Source organism: Anas platyrhynchos, chromosome 9 (genome assembly GCF_047663525.1).
Source record: "Anas platyrhynchos isolate ZD024472 breed Pekin duck chromosome 9, IASCAAS_PekinDuck_T2T, whole genome shotgun sequence".
Classification (NCBI taxonomy): Eukaryota; Metazoa; Chordata; class Aves; order Anseriformes; family Anatidae; genus Anas; species Anas platyrhynchos.
The window spans coordinates 16,947,261-16,965,166 of NC_092595.1; the positions used below are offsets into that span (position 1 = coordinate 16,947,261).

Genomic DNA, 17,906 nt, shown 5'->3' on the forward strand with positions numbered 1-17,906 from the left:
TTGCTAAAGAGGACCAAGAGCATTGAGTTCTCCCGAATATGCAAAGAGAATTCAGTGCATAAGCTCTTACTGACACTGCTGGAATGAATACATATCTAAATATAACTTTATGGTGTATCTAAGGAAAAAAAAAAAAAGTTTCAGAAATATGCATTAAGAGGCTAACAACTTCTAACCCCTCACACAGCTTCACTCTCAACAGTTAAGTCTATTACAAATTGGAATTCTTTTTAGAAAAAGCATCTGGGTCATGGTTTGAAAAACATTCAAAAATAGAAAGCATCTTCTCAGGATCCCATAACTGTTAAGTAACTTGATCCTGCCCGTCTTTCTTTTTTCTTCAAATTTTCCAAAACAATTTCACCTTTGGTCTAGATGAAAACCTGGAAAATGTCGCTAAAAGTAATAATGATAATAAAAATGTTGGAAGCTATGGGGAGGTGAGAATACCAGCTGAGAGTGAAATGCCCCCTGTGGCCATGGGAAGACACAGCTTGTATTTTTGTATCTCGGAAATCTGTTCTGCTGTGTAGCAATGACTAATAGACTACTTTTCCTTCCTTTAGAACTTTTATTTCTTAATTGTAATGTGGTCTTTCAAAAATCTTGCTATTTCTTTCTCTCCAGGCTCATAGCACAGCCTCATACTTCATGTTGATGTACAGAGACCATCCATAAAGTGAACAAGTGCCTGAGAAATACTTTTTCTCCCAAGTGAGGTGATAGAGTGCTCCCAGAGCTCTGGGACTGGAGTGAAAAAAAAAAAAAAAAAAAAAAAAATTACTTAGCAAGAAGGAGATATTTTTGTCCTGCAAACATTACTGAGATTTTCTAAAGCTTGCTTTTCTGTTTGGGGACAAAACAGCAAGCTTTCCAAATTTGTCATGAAAAATGAAGGAAAGCAAACAAGTGATTCCCTCACAGAGGTCTGGAGGCTGGTATGTTCATCCTAGGGATGGGAGATCCAAGTCGGAGTCCCTGCTGTGTCGCTCCTTCACATGCCACTTGCTACTGCCTTTCCAGGGCGGATCAGTCTCTGCTCCTGGAGCTGCTCTGCTCTCTCTGCTCCCTGGGACAGGTGCTTGAACCTGACTGTCCCTTCCAGGGGAATCCCCTAGTTGCCAGATACCACTTTAAGTCAGTTAATAATGGACTATTACTGCTAAGTAGAATAGCTCCAGCTTAGCTGCCTCCTTCTCCCTCTCTTCTTCCACAATTGCCAGTGCAATTTAGGCTGATCTACCTGCTCAATGCCACTCTTCACTTGACTCCCTGTGGCAGACTTCTGCCTCCATTTTTAAGCCAGAGCTCATGCTCCTCTCATTCTTTGTGAGCTGGTTTGGTCACCTAAACTGGTGGAAGGTTATTATTTTTTTTTCTTAGAACTAGCTTTGTGTGTGACCACTGAATTGTCTCACTACAGGGTCAGCTCAAGGCAAGTGCCAACACAGCGGAGGTGGCAGATGTGCATATGCACATCAGGACTGTGGCTGTGCCACCTTGGATCATCTTAAGCTGCTTGTGAAACTGCTGGCTTAGGCAGAAGTCCCTTCTCCACCTGATCTTAAACATCCAGGTAGGTGTTAGGAAGAGGTTTTCTTGTCTTTCTCATTGTATCAATAATGAATTTGTTCTGTAACCTAAAAAGCTTTCCCCTGTATCATCAAAATCAGTAAAATCTCATGATTATTTTGGCTTTCTGACCAAAATCCTTATATTTCATACTAAAATGTCCTGGATAGTTGTAGGGGAGGAGAAAGAATCTGACCGTTTGAACAACAGACATTAAAGCAAATAGCTAAAAACCCTACCCCAGCACCACACAACTGGTGCTGCGTGCGCTGTGCTCTTGTTGGTGACAGAAGTATTGCAACACCATGACAAACTACAGCCCAGTTTTCTCTCAGGAATTCTTAAGTTCCCAAAGCACGCAGGCACTGGAAATTATCCTCATGGCCTCTTAACGACGGTCATGCTCTGGTGACGTGGAGAATGACCACGGTTCAGTTCCCAGTGGGTGAAAGAGAGTGGCTTTGAACTTGCATACATTCTGCAAGGGAAGAGGAGGGATTGTGGGGTTGCAGACCATTTCCAGCTTTGCCGTAGTGCTGCTGGAAAAGATTTTAAATACTGGCTGACCTCGTCCATGGCTGCATTAAAAATGTGAAAATTGGTATGAGTTTATAATTAGTTTATTTATATAATTACCTCACTTAAGTTATGCTTAGGGGATGAATTTCCAATCTTGGCCTGTACATTCATGTTCCAGTTATTCTGAAAAATGATTAACTATTTCAATTAAATTTTCTTATGTCCATCTAAATTCAATACCAATCCTTAGGATAGAGGTATGCAAAGAGCTTGTTTTCAAACTATGTTGAAATGAATATTTTTAATGTTCTATTAATGCTGTTTTCAGAAATTAGACCTCCTCTTTCAGAAACTAAAAAGAGAAGATGCAGGCCAGCGGATCTTATTCATGAAAAATTCCCCAAACCCTTCTAGTCAGTGGGAGTTTCACACCAAGAAAGGCCACAAGATGAGGTAAGAAGCCCTGTTTTAATCTGAGCTAACCAAATTTACATGGAAGTGTGAAGTTAGTAATACATTTGAATAATGTTATACCTAGTCAAGTATATTTTCATACTTCAGGTTCATTCAGGTTCTTTCTGCTCACGTGTGTTTTTTTTAGTAGCGTTTTTGACAACGGGTGTCTCAATGTAATTTTAATTCCTGTTTTTTGACATTTTACTGGGAGATAAGTGGAACTCCTCATCCCTAGTATTTTTAGATCATAAAGGCCAAAGGCACATCTGTTCTCCTGAACCTCCTTTTCACCAAAAAAGTGTTTTCACCAAAATACCTTAATTAAATCCATTGGGACTGGCAGTCTTACTGATAACTAAAAATGTTCAGAACTTCCTGTTATGGGATCTTTACATTTAGGTGCTTCTAATGTTTTGATGCTCATTATCATTAGGACTACTTACTTGTTGACTGTCTGTCATAGACTGCTTATATTTTATTTTTTAAAAAGGCTCATCAATTTCTTAGGCTTAGGAAAATGTTGTTGGATGCCTATTAAAAGAAAACCAGAAACCTGTTGTTTTATCCTTGGAGAAGCTTTGGTTTCTGTTGAAATATGGGTTGAAATTTGGGGTTTGCCAGGCTTCATCTTTGTCTGACCTGTGAAAATCCATGGAAATTGTAGGCCATTTTGCACTCTGTGCAATACAAAAAAAAAAAAAAAAAAACGGAGACTTAGATTTTAGCATCTAAAATCCCCTGAGCTACTGTCCATGGGGAAAACACATGCCCTGTCCAGGGCTGAAAAACGCATTTCTGATACTTAGCTGTAGAAATGACCTGGTACAGTGCTAGGCACTGTGAATAAAGGCCATTTCTGCTGTATCCTCAGTGATCCTCACGCTGGGTCCAGGTAGCACAATGAGGAAACCAGTTGACGGAAAGGCAGAGGGAGGAGGACCCAAGCATGTAGAGAGACGAGCCTTCTTCTGCACCAGGAGAGTGCTATGAAGAGAGGAATTGCCCACAGCTGGGTGCTTCAGGAGGAGGGATGAGAGACTACGACTGTGTGAGGAGCCCCATTGGCAGCAAAGGGAAGAGGTGACTGTCAGAAATATATTTCATAAGCAGAAGGTAACTCCTCGAGTATGGTATAAGACCTCTTGCAACACAGGTCTCAGCCTCTCTAGGGGCTTTCTGGTTAAATCAGTCTATATAAGCAGTGCCCTCTGCTGCCCAGGACAAATAGTGCTGTGCTGTGGGAAGCTAACGCAAATTTACACAAATGTCTTTCAGTGCTACTCTATTTTACATAGACAGTGTTTCTTTCTGATATATGTGTTTGCGTGAATTCAATCACAATAGACTCCCTCTCTCTGCTGAAGGTGACTGCTTGTATTCACCATCGTAGTGCTTCTCTTCTATTAGCTCAGATCAAACATAATCCACTGATTTTAGATGATCCTGATTTCTCTGCATTGGAGGTTTCATAACCAGCCTAAAGAAGCAGATTGCTCTGCACTGTTAAATCAGTGACCTTGCAGTGAGCTTTGCAACATGAAATTTCACATTGAGTTTCTTCTCTAGTGTATCTACTGACCCATAATGAATATGTATCATGTCTAGCATCTGACCCTCCATCTGACACTGGGAAATGGTAGGTGAATAATATAACCCTGCTGCTAAAATGTCTGTGTTGTATTAGAAATGAAGTGAAGTCAGCATCCTGATAGCTGATAATATAGGGCAGATCGCGACTGGTGGATCTCCGTTCTCGGGTTTGAAATGAATGATTGGCTGGTCTCTGTGGGAGCTGCTTTCAGCTGAGGCTGACAGTTGTGGATGGACACCCTGGGTGGACGTTTTTCTGTGATCTCAATCTGCACAATCGTTGCTGCTACAAAGCTGGAAGGCCTGATCACAGTGGGAACGAGCAGCTTTTGTTGAATTTAGTTCCTTCCAGGCCTTTGGCTTTGGTTGTGCTGAAGAACGGAAGTTGTGCTAGAAGTTCAGCACTGAAATGTGCAGAGCAAGTCAGCCGAGTAGTTGGTAAGTGGCTCATTGTGCTCGAGGTTTGGGTGTTTGTGCTATGTGGAGGGAGCCACAGGATCTTGTGGAGAACTCTAGAGAGTTTAGGGGGAGCTGGGGGCTGCACAGGAGAAAGGTCATGGGAAAAAAGTCATCTGAGAACAAGTAGGCATAAAAGTGCTTTTAAGAAGTGTCTTGTGGAGGGTGCATGGCAGATTTTGGAGCACCAGCAATGTCTGAGGCCAGCTTGAAAAACTGCGAGCTTTGTTTTTCAGTGTCTAAGATCAACGAGCTGTTCTGCTATTCTCACAGCTTGGAATGACACCTAGACTCAAGTCACTGGTGGGTTTGAAGGAGTCTGTAGTGCTCCTCCTTATTCAGTGTTAAAGTCCATATCCCATCTGAGTTCAGTTCTGAGAAATATTCCCTTTCCTGTGCCATTGACTATGTTCTCCAGTTGTGTTCACTTCCTGTCCTAAATTATGTAGCAAGGGTGCATGTGAAGTGACATCCCTGTCTGTGAACACATTTGTGCCAGACCTGCTGGCTGCCTTCACGCTAGGAGAAGGGATTGTGCCTGCCCAGTCCTCCATTCATCCAGTTGCTGTAGAGACGCTGCTGAATGTGAAGAGATTTGGCAGCGATGCCCCACCTGCCCTTGTCCCTGCAGTGATTTGCTGCTGAGAACCCCAGGTTCTGCTCAGAGGTGCCCATACTCTCCTTTCTGCAAACTCTCTTCTGCTTTCAGAAGAACTCTCTGCTGAGAGGTACCTGTTGTTGTTGTTCTGGGAGAGATTAAATGCATTTCTTGAGATCAATGATAATATTTTGGGTGTCTTACCTGCACAATGGACAGCTTTCCCCTGTAGAAGGGGGAGGACAGCAGTTATTGCAAATAATGGCAAGATCCTTAGGATCCTGCAGGCTTTTCACAATGCAAATTTCTAGTGGCTCTCTTACAAATTACAGCTGATCTTTCAGAGAAAGGAGAAGAAGGACAGGGGCTCAGTTTGAGCTGGAACTCTGGTTTCATTCTCTGTCAAATTTCTCTGCTCAGCTGCACGAGGCGATGCCACTCAGCAGTGCTGCCTGCTTTTAGCAGACACGACTTAGAACTCGTACTGACTTGTCAAGCTCTGCGCACAGCAGCCTCTTTGATAAAGACTGACTCCCAGCGCAGGCTCATTGTTTCCAGCTCCAGGGAGAACCAGGATGTGTGTGTTTCAGAGCTGCCTAAGTCGCAGTGTCAGGATGTCAGAGACTGACAGCGATGATTATGCCGCGAGGAGAGGAAGACAGATGGCTGTGACATCTCAGCAGACTGTAACTGTCTAGTTTCATATGCTCAGTTTAATGCCAAAGGGCAATCAATTTCAGCCAGGGCAATTAATTTATTTAAATCCAACTTGTCAGGTTGGCTAATTCCTTCACTGGAGTCCTCTTTGTGCGTTACACCAACACAGCTGGGGTCAGCCCCTAGGACCATGCGGTGCGGTGTAATGCCCACACCCTTAGAGGGCAAGTGTTCAGTGCTTTCAGTTTGGTTTTCTGTTGTACGGGTAGGGACCACCTCACAGTTATACACACAAGAGATAAGGAACTGGAGAGGGATTTGGGGAGAATACATGACTGAGGTATTAGAAAATGTAAGGCTAGGTAGCTGCATATCTTTCTGCCTTGCTGCAGTGGGCAAGAGAGCAGGAGTGTGGGTAAACTTCTTGTCTGTGTGCAGGGCAGCCTGCCCTGCAAGACACAGCACTTCTAAGACAGGGCAGATGAGATTTTCACTTCGGATGCAAATCCTGCACCTATCTGTTGGTTGTGTTTGGACCTGCCTGTCGTTTGTTTTCAGCGAGGAGTCCATCAGGCTCCCCTGGCCCTGCACTATGTTGGTGATGGGATCGGGGCCTTTTGCTGAACCTCAGTCACTGACGGGTTTAGGCCTCACTGAAGACCTCCTTTGGCCACCAGTTCTTGAAAGTAAACAGCAAACACAATATCAAAATGCTTTAGAAAACATCTTTGTAGCTACTTCTGCAGATACAAAAACCTGTTTTCTGCATGGGGTTGTGTAACAAGCTTCAGGAGAGCCCTCTGGGAATGCTGCAAATGGGGTCATCCTTACATTGGGATGTTCTGTAAGGGAATGCTTGCAGGCTCTTGTTATTTTCTCAACAAGCTTCTTAAGGTAGCCTGTCCTCTTTGCTCTGGGTTATCCTACATCACGTTCCCCTTTTTGCAACCTTCCCTGCTGTCTACTTGTTCTCCCTCACTTCTCCATCTTTTTCTCCAAGTGCGTGCTGCTAAGATCCATTTTACCACAAACCCAGCGCTATATGATATAGATCACCAAGACTGAGAACTGTGCTACAAGTCAGGGTGAGCAGGCATGGATTAGTAGCTACAGCTTAGTCCAGCTGTTCTTCAAAACCAAGCACTTTTGCTCTGACACCACTCTGTGTTCTTCTGCGGAAGCACAGCGAATACCCTACGTGTGCGCTCCTTACCTCTGGATCAACAGTTCTTCTAAAGATGTCTTATCAGGGGCTGCTGGAGATGGTGATCCCTTATGAGACAAAACATCCAGATTCAGGGGCTCTTTGACAGGCTCATTGTTTCGGAGTGACCCTGTGACATGAGAGAAAGCCAAGAGGGTGTTAAAATCAATGCATTCACGAGGGCCATCTTCACTGGTACTGACTGGGAAGGTTTGGTTCCACCAAAGGCAATGGGAAGACCACAGACACAAAGCTACATTTTAGTGTGGATTTTCAAGCAAGATTTAAGTATCATTAGCTCGCATACTGCATGATTGCACGGCACTGCCACAGCTGCAAACACAAGCAAGAGGAGGGGAAGGTAGAGGTACTCTACCAGTTCTCCTGTTTGCAAGTTGCTCTTGAACTCGGGCCCCCACAGCAGTGGTTTTCGGTGCAATTTAAGGAGGAAAGGTTTAGCTGCGTGTGCCAGTACATGCTAATATTTGTTTCCCGAGTCAGGTCTTCCTTACTGCTCTGCTTTCAGGCACACAGTAGAAGTTTAGTTTACTGGATAAATCAAGGCTAGATTTGGGTGAGACAGGAGCTTTACTTTTAATTGCTTCTCCACTTTCCCTCAGATGAACCTCCAGTCCTTTCACAGGGAGCCAATGTTGTGTTAAGTCCATGGCTTACTACTGCAGTACTTGGCAGGAGGGGATGCGTCTCACTTTTCAAATGAAACCTCCTGTTGTTTGAGGCCTGCTGATAAATGGCCTTGTTGGTTTTTATTAGAAATATTTTGGTCTAAGTCATAATTCTGTTTGCATTTCAAACTGGTGACAGCACAGTCAGGTCAACACTAAATGAAGCTGGTTTCTGACACACCCTTTGAATCAGTGCTATGGATTTTCAGATTGAAGGGGTGAAATCCAGACCTTTTAAACTCCCTAAAAAAGTGCCAAGGGCTTATGAAATGCTAGCTTGAGTTATTCTCTTTGCCTTTTGAATAGTTTAAGCATTCGAGCCTCCTGTCAGAGGAGATTGCTTAAAAAAACACAGACTCTTTTTCTAATTAAAGGAAAGCATCTATTATACTTCACAGCTCCTAGGCTATAAGCCAAAGCTAGGCTGGTGCAAAGGGAGCCTATATAAAAGCCTTTCTCTCTGCTGGATTTATATGCTTTAAAATTATTACATATATATTTTTTTTGTGTGTTCTCATTTCTCGAGTCTTTATTTCTCCCCTTTGGGATCCTACCCTGTATTTTCCCCTGCACCTTTCCCTGTCTTCCTTTCTTCTTTCCTTCCCCTCTCCTCCCCTCCACTCAAATCCTAGGCAAAAAGAGAACAGGTTAACATCTGAGATTGAGTCAAACTCTTGGATAGCTGCTGTTCAAATGGGTTTGAAGTCAAGATAAAAGAGCTCACCCATCCCTTGTTTCCATGCACGTCAGCAAATGCTGTCAGAAGAAGTTCCTGCTACAAATGAGGCTGGTGTAAAAGCCCCCGCTGTCCAGTTTCTGGGAGAGGGGATGGAGTCAGTGGAGCAGAGGGAGAAGGCTGCTTACACAATACTAGCTGAATTCAAAAGCTGGACTTGCTACAGGCATAGTGGAGAAAGAGCTATTGCTCAGAGCCCAGGTCCTGTCGTGTGGACTGGAGAAAAGAACCGTTCCCAGTGTGTCCTGCTGAACAGCTGCAGATATGGAAGAAAAAGCCCTGTTTGGAACAGATCCGTTTTCACACCGAGAGGGAGTGTGCGGGAGAGAAGCGCAGGTCAGCTGCTGTGGATGCTCTAGTGAGCTGCTAAGAGAGAAGCCTTTCTTCTAGCTTGTCCTTCCTCAATGACACTGGCTAGACAGAAGGGATGTCCTTCTGGCTGTTGTCCCAATGCCGGGACGCTGCAGATGCACAAAGAAGCTGCGTCCTTCTGTGCTGGTCCTGCTGCAGGGGCACCTGCTGCTAGGAGGGAAGAGGGCCTCCTCAGCAGCCGCTGGGTGCCGTGATGCCCGGTGGTCAGGAGGGAGGGCAGGTCTCCTCTCTGCTGCCCTTGCAGCAGCGCTCTGGGAAAGCAGGGAGAGGACGGCTCTGCTCTGGTCCTGCTGCTGCACTGGCAGGGCGGAGGGCAGGTCTGCTCTGGCATCAGCAACGCGCCGTTTATCCACAAACCTCATCGACAACAGTAGCAGAATATTAAACAGGAGCTCTTTGCTTTGCTGCTGTCTGCTTGGAAACTTGGAGAAGGGAGGGAACTTTCCTTCTGTCCATGCCACAAGGCTGAATGGGCCTTTATACTGCTGAAATAGCATGGCTCCCTTGGCGAGGCAGGCAGGAGACACCTATTTTCTTGGGGACATTTCCCAGGCCTCTTTTATTTTGGGGTGGAGGATGTCTGTTGTTTTCTTAGAGAACCGGGTTTGCTTTCAGGAGCTGACGTGGTGTGCTTTATTACTACTGCATAACAAAGTAATAGCCTTTGGTGGCTTGCATAGCTCTCAGATGTCAGGAATATTGTTATGTCATTTTGACTCATGCAGCTAGCCAAAGTTCAGAGTCCAGTGAGTTGTTTATTAGATTATAATCTGAAGATAGAATAGGTATCTTCACTGCACCCCCTTTTATTTACAAGGAGTGTTATAAAATTCAGTTTCTCTGAACACCTAGGAGATCAAGCAGGGTGCATTTTCTGTGTTCCAGGTCTTGCTCATCTAACATTTGAATTAAAACCACTCCCAGTTTTTTCTTGCAGCCTGGTTTCCAACGCTTTGGAGTGTGTTGAGATAGCTCCTTTCCTGGCTCTCTCTGCAGCTTCTCCTGTCTTTCTCTTGTTTCTTTCACAGACAGCTGCTCAGACAGTGTGCCAGCTCAGTGAAAGTCTAGCCTTGCAGTCATGCTCTGTACTCTTCGTACTCAGAGAAAGCCTTTTAGCCAACTTCTTCAACTTCTACTCAAGCCGTGCCTCAGTGCATGCATGCTCTGGGTAGTATTTCTGTTATTTCAGCCTCCTGGCTCAAAGGGAGCTCAAGTGTTGCTTAGAGCTGTCTTCAGTGTGCGGTGGCATCAGTTTTCACAGAAGTCTTGCTCCCCTCTTTGCAATTTCTGCAGGCTTGGCCCCTACGTGTAGTGCTTTGCCTTTGCTGGCTATTTCCTCCATATGCCACTCAGCATGCCATACACTTACTTGCACAGATCCCACTTTTTGAATATATCCTTTCTGTATTCTGACAGAGTTCCTACTCTTTTGACAGCTTCTTTCCCTGTTTGAATTATTGCTCCCTGAGAGAGCGGGGGAATGGCAGAGCACAGTTGCAGATTTGTTTAGATTCTCCACCATGACGCTTGTTTAACCACCCAAGTGTTTTGCATTTCCAGGCTGAGCAAAGCAGGTTGGCACAGAGGGATGCTAACATGCCAGTCAAGGATGCTCTATAGTATGCTGACCACTGGGTCTGCTCTCTATTTTCCCTGTCCCTTTCCTAACCTCCCTGGTTCCTACAGCTGTGATCTCACTGCAGAAGGAAGTGTGATGTTGTTCGGGGTACTCACCTGCAGCATGCCCCCTATGCATTGCCTCTCTCGTAGTCTTTCTCTTCGATCTGTTCGGCAGCCTCATGGACCGATAGTACCTGGAATTTCTTTGAATGGCAATGTAATGTGTGTGCGAGTTCCCCTCGTGGGTGGCTGGGTTAGCACCTTCTGACTCTTCCTCACCGTCAGAGACCGAAGCCAGCTCTGTCAGCACCTGCTGGGAAGCAGCCGGCTGGTGCCCACCAGCAGACAGCCTGCTGGAGGCTTCTCCCCCTAGCCCATCCATGGCTCCCAGAGCTCGTCTCTATAGCAACCGAGAGGATGGATCAGCAGCAGAGCAGCCGAAGACAGGTAACGTCCATAGCTCCATCAGCTTTATCTCAGTTAGAGCTGCAGACCAACAAACAGGACAAATCAGGAAAAGAGAGGAAAAAGTTCTAGTTAGGCCAGAGGTTGTAGTGCTGCATCTATTTAAGGTAATGGGGACTTCCCTGGATTTTTTTTCTGAGATCATTGTGAGGAAGGAGACCATCCCACACCTTACAAGCCTTATTCTAAAGTCCTGAACTTTGCTTTTACATGTTCATCCTGTCATGACACATTCAGAAGTCAGTGGAAAAATGACTGTATTTGTTCCACTGATGACCACACCTTTTGGCCTCTTGGGAGCAGCAGATCACTAGTCCGTTTAGAGTGGGTTCTGGTAATGGCCATGTTCTTGGTTCTGAGGGTGAAAATGTTTTGGAATACAAAGTAAAACCTGAAGAGATAGCTCTGTTAAACTGTGTGCTCTGTGTGTACCACTTCACTGTAACAGAAGCAGGAATGCCTTTTACAGGGCTAGGTGGCTTCCTAACGCTTATTAATACTCACTCCTGCAGTATGGTTAAGTGAAGAAACATCCTTAACCACCGTGAAGGCAGAAGAGAAAAGATAAGGCAGCAACGGAGAGCGTGCAGATGTTATTTTATTTCCCAAAGCTGCCCTCATATGCCAGCGTTGCCCCTCAGTGACACGTGGATGTCCACACGGGGGTCCTGCTGCACACTGTCGGTGCATGGCCTCTGCCAGCACTCTCAGGCATTTCTAGGAGACAGACCTCTACAGCAGCAACACTGCAGGTGGACCTTCCCAAGAGTGGGTAAAATAGGAGCTGATTAATTAAGCATTCGTTGCTGGCTGTGTCTCGTTGACTTCTTACAGTTACTGAAGCCTTTCTAAGTACATACATGATTTTGTGAGGGCTGGGGCTAACATAAGTAGTAGAAAGAGATGCTGTATAGGAAATGTGAATATAAGATTTGCAGTTCACTGAGAGAAGGGCATAAACTTGTGTTATAGATTAGCAATTTTTGTTTCAATAAGTTCTATATATCAAAGGTTTATAACATCACAAAATAGCCAACATACAAGGCACTCCAGAAGGTATCTTGTATACCATCTCAGCTTTTTGCTCTTCTGCAATCTCCGTGAACCCATGTATGCCACACTCTTTTTTCTTTCTTGCCCCCTGGGCCGTTCCAAGTGGTAAATTGGGATATAATCTGCAAATCCTCTGCTTTCCATAATTATGGAGTGCCCCATGTTTTAACCTTACAAAGGACAGGCCACAATCTGAACTCATGCACTGGGCCTGAGCTGTTCTGTTTCCTGGCTCCACAGATGAGAAAGTCTGCTTTTTCCTTTCACAACCTGAACCACAGCATGCAGCTCTTAGCTGCTAAATTTGGGTCGTCATTTCGATTCAAAGCCCCAGTTTCAAAGACTTTGGAACGGTTTGGAGCTGGTGGTTGCTCTGGGACTGTTTCCAGTGTTACTGGAAGCGTATGAAGGGCCTGTTTGTTGGTTGTGGTGTTAAGTTTGGTTTGTAAATTACTCTGAGGTACAGAGATTCACTAAGTCTGTTTCTGTTGCTGTGGCTCAGTAGAACAGCGAAATAAAAACAGCTGCTGTTGGGGACAGCTTGAAAAGAAAGAAGAGGCTATTTCTTTTCCCTTGCCTTTCTGACTGTGCTTCTTCCTGTCCCAAAACTGGCGCCTCAAAGGCCTGATCCTTGCAACTGTAATGGAAACATTTCAGTTAACTGGACCACAACTAATACTGCACACGGAATCTCTCCTAACCCTAAATGGTAACAAACACATATTTTTCATTCACTTTTCTTCCATCACCTGCCCAAGGACATGGATCTGTAACAACCTCCTCTATATCAAAGTTATCAAAGTTCCCGTATGATCAAAGGTCATGGAGAGAGCGCTTCTGCCAGAGAAGGACCTTTCTGTGGTACTCAGTGAAACTCCCTCAGGTGGGTGCCCAAAGACATTAGTAGCACCATCCAACCAGCATAGTTATCTCTGTCAGAATACTTTTTTTTTTTTTGGCTATCAGAGGAATGAAGAGGGCCTGTCCTGAACAGCTGGCTTACTGTCAGGCTTCCAAACAGTCCCTCATGAACAAGATGTGAACAGAAGTGAACGCGGCAGTGGAGGAGGGAAAGACTTCCTTGATTTCTAGGAGGGGCAGAGGCGAGGGGAGATATGTTTATTGCCGTGGCTGTACAGAATGTGTATAGTTTTACTTTCTTTAATTAAGAGTTCAAGAAGAGGATGTATTTATGAAGGCAATCCTTACAATTACAAAATTGATACTCTAAGAAATTATTTAGAAGCCATTTACTGATATGTCAGTCAAAAAGTCCTGGCTTGCAATTGCTTTAGGAGTGAGGCATGAGTTTCAAGGATATAATCAAACGTAGTATTATATTATTCTGGTATCTGTCAAGCTATTCAGTGGCAGAGAATGAATGATTCAAGCAGGTGTGGACTACAACCATCCCTGTCTGAATGCTTGTAGTTAATTTTTGAAGAAGGTATTTGCCTCTGATAGTCACAGGTAGCTGAGTGTCAGGTCTTGCAACAGGAATAACCCATCCCAAGTACATGAGAGCACGTCTAGCCGCAGTGTCACCACCTACCTGGCTTTTCTTTGCAAGCAAACTTTCTGCCCATAGTTCAAGAAGACCAAAGTAGCAGTCTGTAGAGAAAAAGGATGCAGAGCAAAGACAGATGACAACAGTAAAAAAGCAGCAAGTAATGCACATGTAGCAACATTAGAGATACGCCGTTTGACTCACACATAACTCAGCCTCCAGGAATTTGACTGTACAGAGATGTTATTTGCCAATGTAAAAAATAAATTAATTAAATAAATAAATAAATAAATGGAATTTACCAGTAAATAACAAAAAATTGTTGATGTACAAGAACTTGGGGATGTTAGTGTAGGCCTGGATGCATGGGTGTGGGGGGGAAACAGGGCCCCACTGCTGCTCGTGAGAGGGTGGGACCAAATCTACTTCAAGGCATGGTCTGGCTGGGGATGCCAGCCACTAGCTGCTGGTCCAGGCTGCACCAAGAGAATGGGCTGACAGGAATTCAAAGGGTATTGGGTGTGTCAAAAGAGCAACTCCTTTTAATCGGTTATATCTAATGAACGATAACAATGTTTTTAGTAGCAGGAGCTGCACCCTGGAAGCTGATATTGCGGCTCTGGAGGCCTGCGTGTATTTCGAACGTGTTTAGTCTTCAAGATTTGGTCCGAGTGTGCCCGGAGCGAGAGCGGTGGCCGATCTCCTCTCCCTGTTTGCTCAGCCCACGACGTGCCAGGCGGGCGCAGCCGCACGAGCCGCAGCAGGGCCAGGCCATGTGGCTGGATGCTGGCGCCAGCTGGGGTGCCACCAGCAGCAGGGGAGCTGCTGGGGCTGGCTGCCTGGGCTGCTGCTGAAGCAGGAGGGCAGCCAGAGGCGTCCCTGCTGCTGAGCAGAGCCACCTGCTCCACGCACCCCGACCCCTCGTCAGCAGTGGTTTTCTGATCAGCACAGCGGCTGGATCGCAGCCCTTTTGCTGCCCCTGGTAATTTGCCGCCCCGGGTAATCATCTGTTTTTAAAATAAGGTGAAGTCTGTTGTCTGGCTGAAAAGTTGTAAGTACTGTGCGTAGTATATGCTTAGTTTATGCCTAATGATTCTGAAATGAAAAATGCTTCATCTGCCAGTGCTCTACAGTGCTGCTGCCTAGACTGGAAAGGTAATGAAGATTGCTTCATTAGTACTAGAGGCTGAAGTCTCCAGCTACGCAATGCAGGGATGTTTTGAAACAGGAACTAGCACGTATGAGTACAACTTGACTGTATGGTTATATATATAGGGACGTACAGTCACAGAGGATGAATTGCCTTTATCTGATTGTCTAACGTATTCCTACCGCCAGTGCAGGAATACAAGATGAGAGTATTCATGTGTCTGAGTGACCACACAAAAAACGCCAGGATTGTGTCAGACCAGAAGGAAGGCAGGTGCTTTTAGCCCAGAGGGCAATGAACCCCTGCAATGAATTACCTGGTGGTGTGTTAGTTTTGCCATGACCTTAAATCCTGACATGAAGACTGGATGCCCTTTTCAATTACATATAGCTCAAAGTTTGGGCTCACTGCAGAATTTATTTTCTTGGCTGTAGGGGTTTTATGCTGTAGAAGATCAGAAGGCCGTATCATCTTTTCTTCTTTTTTACATGTTCACACTGTCTGAAGTTTAAGCCCTATTAATGACCTCATCTGGAAGGTTTTGCACATTGAATGTACAGATGCAGCTTTCATGTCCATTTGATGAATCAGATGGAGCTCTTTTAGGACAGTCTTCCACCCCTCAGAGTGCACATGGCTTCATTAATATTTGTTCTTTAAATACAGTCTAAGTATACATGCAGATGTTTATTTTGCCACGTCATATCGGTGTCTTTCTGAAATGTTTTAATTATTCTGAAAGACTTCTGCAAACTGAAAACAACCCTCTGCTTCCCACCGCCATCAGTCCCCCATTAAATCCTTGCTCTTGTATTAGACATTGATTTTTTTTCCTCTTCCTCTACTTTAAGAGGAGTGGAATGTCATCTCTAGACTATTTCGCTGTGCATCATAATGAGGCTAAAACGGGGATGGGGCACAGTCCAAAATCCAGCAGCAAGCCTTACTCATGCGCTGCCGTTCTCGCTCACGTGGGTGCCGATCCCTTAAGGAGTGCCACATGCGGGTGGGCCCCACCGAAGGCACTGGGGCTCCACACAGGCTCAGGCCTGCGTTTGCATTGGGAGATATTTCTGTCTGAGTCAGGGGAATAGTAACACCCACAGACTCAGCCCTAGGCTCTGGCAGATTTAGCTCTCAGCAGATGTAGCTATGAATTCATTTAGCCTCATCAGTGGCTGAAGCTAATGCACAGACTTTAAACTGGTGCGAGTGAGGCACTCTCACGTGGCCGGCTGAGCCACCCCTGCTCCAAGGGAGCGAACTTCCAGCAGAAGGACGCATAGGCAGCTGGGCATGGTAATACCCTAACCAGCCACAGCTAAAGCCACCAGGGTCCCGAGCTGCATGGCTATGCATGTATTTATGTTTTCATAGTCAATGGTTGGGATAACCCTCCTTGGAACTGTTAACAATCCCAACTCTTTCTTTCAGATGGCTGCCAGAGATAGTTAAGCACATGTCCCCGTCCAAAGCAAAGGTACATGACATTTCACAAAAGAATTTGAACTATTTAGGTGCAAGGCCAAAGTATTATTTGATTAAAGCATGGGGGTGGAGAAACCAGGAGGAGCACGGGAACAGACTGACCAGAAAGTGAGAGACAGACCAAAGAGGATAGCAGAAGCCAGAGAAAACTAGACAATAAGTTTGGGAATGTTAGCTGAAGGAATATTGAATTATTTGACCCTATATGTTTCCAGAAAACAAATACTTATTTTGTAAATAAGACTGAATTCTACCACCAGTCCTAACAGAATCAAACTACAAACACCCAGATTTTGAGGTAGTCTTTCAGGTGAAAAGTGAAACAGAATGGTTTTGTTGCCATGATTTAGTGATGGTACCTTATTTATAGCAAGCAAACCAAGAGAGAATTATGCAGTTCATTACACGCTTGTGACAATAAAACCTTTATGTCTTGCACATATGTTACAGAGAACCTATTTTAGAAACACTTCGAGGCTAAAAATAAATTACATTGGATTTGTTTAATATAGCTTCCAGAGCCATGTGCACTAGATACCATAAGACCAACCAACCGGGGCTTGGAGAGAGAAACCTGTATATTTAAAACAGCTAAAAATGACTCAAATGGCCTTGTGAGATATAAAAATGTTTCCAGAATTAAGTCTGGCATTGTGGGACCTTCTATGGGTAGAAGTAAGTATACGTGTGTAAACACAGATACAAAACGAGTATATCCTATAAATGGCTACTTACATATGACAGAAACAGATATGTCTTCACACAATTCCCTCTGCATGAAAAATTGAGTGTTTATAGCAGCTACTCTGTCTTAATTAACTGGTATATATCAATATACACTTAATGAGTAACACTAAATAGCTACATATTTTTCTGCTGCCAGCATGATTTATCTTTTCTGTTGTTTACCGATTCTTTATGAGTCAAAAATAATTAATTAAAATAATGTGCTTTCTTGTATGTCATTAATAACTCCATCTCTGCTCATGGATATATTTGTTTGGTCCGTGTATCTCAGAGTAGTCCAGCCCTATCCCATTGCCTTCCATGCTTCAGCCCCTAGGTCTCATGTAGTAGATATAGCTATGAGCTATAAGATGTTAAGATGTTAAACTGTTCCTTGTCTGAAGCTATTCTGCATATATGTATATGTACATACATATATATTTAGATCTATAAACACATACAAACACTCTCATCTGTATAGGGAGAGTTAACCTAATTTTTAAAGCACATAGAAGTGGAAATCTACAAGCCCTTCTGGTTTTCATTATAAGTGCTTAAAACTGATTAAACCAAAAGCTGACCTTATTTTTATTCTTTTCCTTAAATTAGTGCACATGCAATGGTGAAAGTACATCCCTGCTTGAAGATTTTGAGAACATCTTGAGAAGTAACAGGTATAAAACTCATTTTGCTCTTCTGACGTCATTGACATATTTCTGTATGCTAACAAGAACTCCTATCTCTAAGAGAAGCTCCCTTTCCTATTTCCTGCTGGTTATAATAATAATCCTGCTGTTGCTGCCTCTGATGCCACGCCATTCCCTATTTCTGGTTAGAAGTTTTAAGTGAAATTGTCACTAAGTAGCTGTGGTTTTCCAGGTTTATTCTTGGAAGGTAGGTGAATAATCAAAACCAAAACACTGCTTTTCCTAGGAGAGGGGGAGTATATGACTACCCACACAGGACTAGGTGCAAATCACAGGACGTAGCCTCAACAGAAGATAGCAGTGTACTGTGTAAGTACATGAGAAGACCCTTAGCAGCCTGACCA

The 17,906-nt window shown here is 44.3% G+C and overlaps 2 protein-coding genes across 8 annotated transcripts in view; one reads left to right on the plus strand and one right to left on the minus strand.

Moving 5' to 3' along the window:
- The window catches only part of NGEF (neuronal guanine nucleotide exchange factor), a 57,347-nt gene that overhangs the window by 28,623 nt on the left and 10,818 nt on the right, over positions 1-17,906 (minus strand). For 3 of the 5 annotated variants that reach the window (XM_072042737.1, XM_027464471.3, XM_072042736.1), the window contains 3 exons: positions 13,537-13,595; positions 10,581-10,952; positions 7,062-7,182 (listed from right to left, as the gene is read on the minus strand). In XM_072042737.1, the coding sequence (XP_071898838.1) occupies positions 7,062-7,182; positions 10,581-10,848 (389 nt within the window). In that variant the 5' untranslated portion in view covers positions 10,849-10,952; positions 13,537-13,595. Of the gene's footprint in view, positions 1-7,061; positions 7,183-8,462; positions 9,148-10,580; positions 10,953-13,536; positions 13,596-17,906 lie in introns of those variants that run through there. The other 2 variants (XM_072042738.1, XM_027464472.3) reach the window with 2 other exon arrangements.
- The window catches only part of NEU2 (neuraminidase 2), a 36,084-nt gene that overhangs the window by 1,151 nt on the left and 17,027 nt on the right, over positions 1-17,906 (plus strand). Inside the window, exons 2-5 of one of the 3 annotated variants that reach the window (XM_072042745.1) lie at positions 1,424-1,576; positions 2,420-2,544; positions 3,419-3,627; positions 17,465-17,529. The gene's annotated coding sequence lies outside the window, so the exon portion shown is untranslated. Of the gene's footprint in view, positions 1-1,423; positions 1,577-2,419; positions 2,545-3,418; positions 3,628-17,464; positions 17,530-17,906 lie in introns of those variants that run through there. The other 2 variants (XM_072042744.1, XM_027464491.2) reach the window with 2 other exon arrangements.